At 38.2% G+C, this 1,402-nt stretch overlaps 1 protein-coding gene across 1 annotated transcript in view; it reads left to right on the plus strand.

Annotated features, from left to right (window-relative positions):
* The first annotated feature begins 285 nt into the window (after window positions 1–285).
* LOC107103383 (complement C1q subcomponent subunit C-like) overlaps window positions 286–1,402 on the plus strand; it is a 10,008-nt gene continuing 8,891 nt past the window's right edge. Inside the window, exons 1-3 of the mRNA XM_015403075.1 lie at window positions 286–414; window positions 661–780; window positions 869–931. Of these exons, the coding sequence (XP_015258561.1) occupies window positions 681–780; window positions 869–931 (163 nt within the window). The 5' untranslated portion in view covers window positions 286–414; window positions 661–680. The remainder of the gene's footprint in view (window positions 415–660; window positions 781–868; window positions 932–1,402) is intronic.

Consider the following 1,402-nt stretch of genomic DNA (forward strand, 5'->3'; position numbering starts at 1 on the left):
GCAAGCATGTGGCAATAGTGGAAAGAAAGGATTCAGATTTAACACAAAGAGGCCTCCTGCAGAATATGGCTCTGTGCGAATGGCCATCTCATAAAACTAAGAACACACAGAAAAATATTACAAATCTGTCAGATGCTGTCAGATGCTGCTAATCCAATAACAATCCTTCTTCATCTTTATTTATGGATTATTTTATTAGACTTAAGACACCTCTTTGAAATTACTTTGTTTTCTGTCTCTGGATCCCTGCAGCCGTAAGCACCCTCCCAGAAAAGCAGAACTGTTGGATCAGACATTTCTTTGTGACTTGACTTTAGGCTGACTTCCTTGTCCGACTGCTGCGGGACTCTGAGCTCCTCTTTAATTTGCTCTTTGCTCCCTTGGCTGGATTTACTGTTCTGTAACTTTCTAGCGGTAAGTCTAAGATCTTTAATAGGTTTACAGTATTTATATTTGTTGTGTTAGAATGAAAAAGATTAACAAAACTTCAAACTTTTAGAAGCAGTTTTTTGTCTCAAAATATTTCTGTTTTTCCTTTAATTTCCTTCTCATTATATTCTTTCAAATATCTCTCATATTCTGTATTTTGTCCTTGATCTGATCTTATTTTATCTACATCCCTTTTATCCTGTGTGATCCCACTCCTCTTCTCCTCACCAGCCCCACTCACTTCTCTCATCATGCTCTTCCATTGTTTTCTTCTAACGGGAGCTCTGCTCTCATTGGCTGTACCTACTATGGTCGCCATCGAGACGTGTCCAGCAATGCCAGGAATGCCAGGTTTGTATGTTTACCTGTGTTTAGTCTTATTGTATTACAGAGGTGTTTCCTCAACCCTTTCTTGATCTACGTCACTGGCTGATTTCAGGCATTCCCGGGCTTCCTGGCAGAGATGGTCGTGATGGTGAGAAAGGAGAAAAAGGAGATCCAGGTAGTGAAAAGACATGTTTTTAGGTGGTGATTCATGGTCAGATCCTTTAAATGTGGTGACATTATCTTAAATTGTATTTTGTTTACTGAGACTACTTTTTTGTTTTATGGAAATTAAACAAAACTTCAGTAAAACCATAAAATGGGACTTAAATTGAAAGATTTAACATCTATTCAGAAATATTTGTCAAGATTGACAAATAACTCCTTGAAGATGAGTGAAAGTTTCCCAGCCTGTAAGAGTTGGTGGTCATCCATGTCTGTTGTGCTCCTTGCTGGTGAAGATTCTCAGTCATCCAGGTCATAGCCATTCCAAGAAAGTTAAAAAACAATCCACTGGACTTTGTTTCCAAGCTTGCTTCCCATCCAGGAAGCTTTTTGAATTTAAAATGTCAGAAAAAGCGTTGAGTTTTATACATAGGTTTTATACATTTAACTGCATACACCACTCCGCTCATAGACACATTTTGGA

The sequence above is a fragment of the Cyprinodon variegatus genome, unplaced genomic scaffold, assembly GCF_000732505.1.
Source record: "Cyprinodon variegatus isolate N-32 unplaced genomic scaffold, C_variegatus-1.0 Scaffold1436, whole genome shotgun sequence".
Classification (NCBI taxonomy): Eukaryota; Metazoa; Chordata; class Actinopteri; order Cyprinodontiformes; family Cyprinodontidae; genus Cyprinodon; species Cyprinodon variegatus.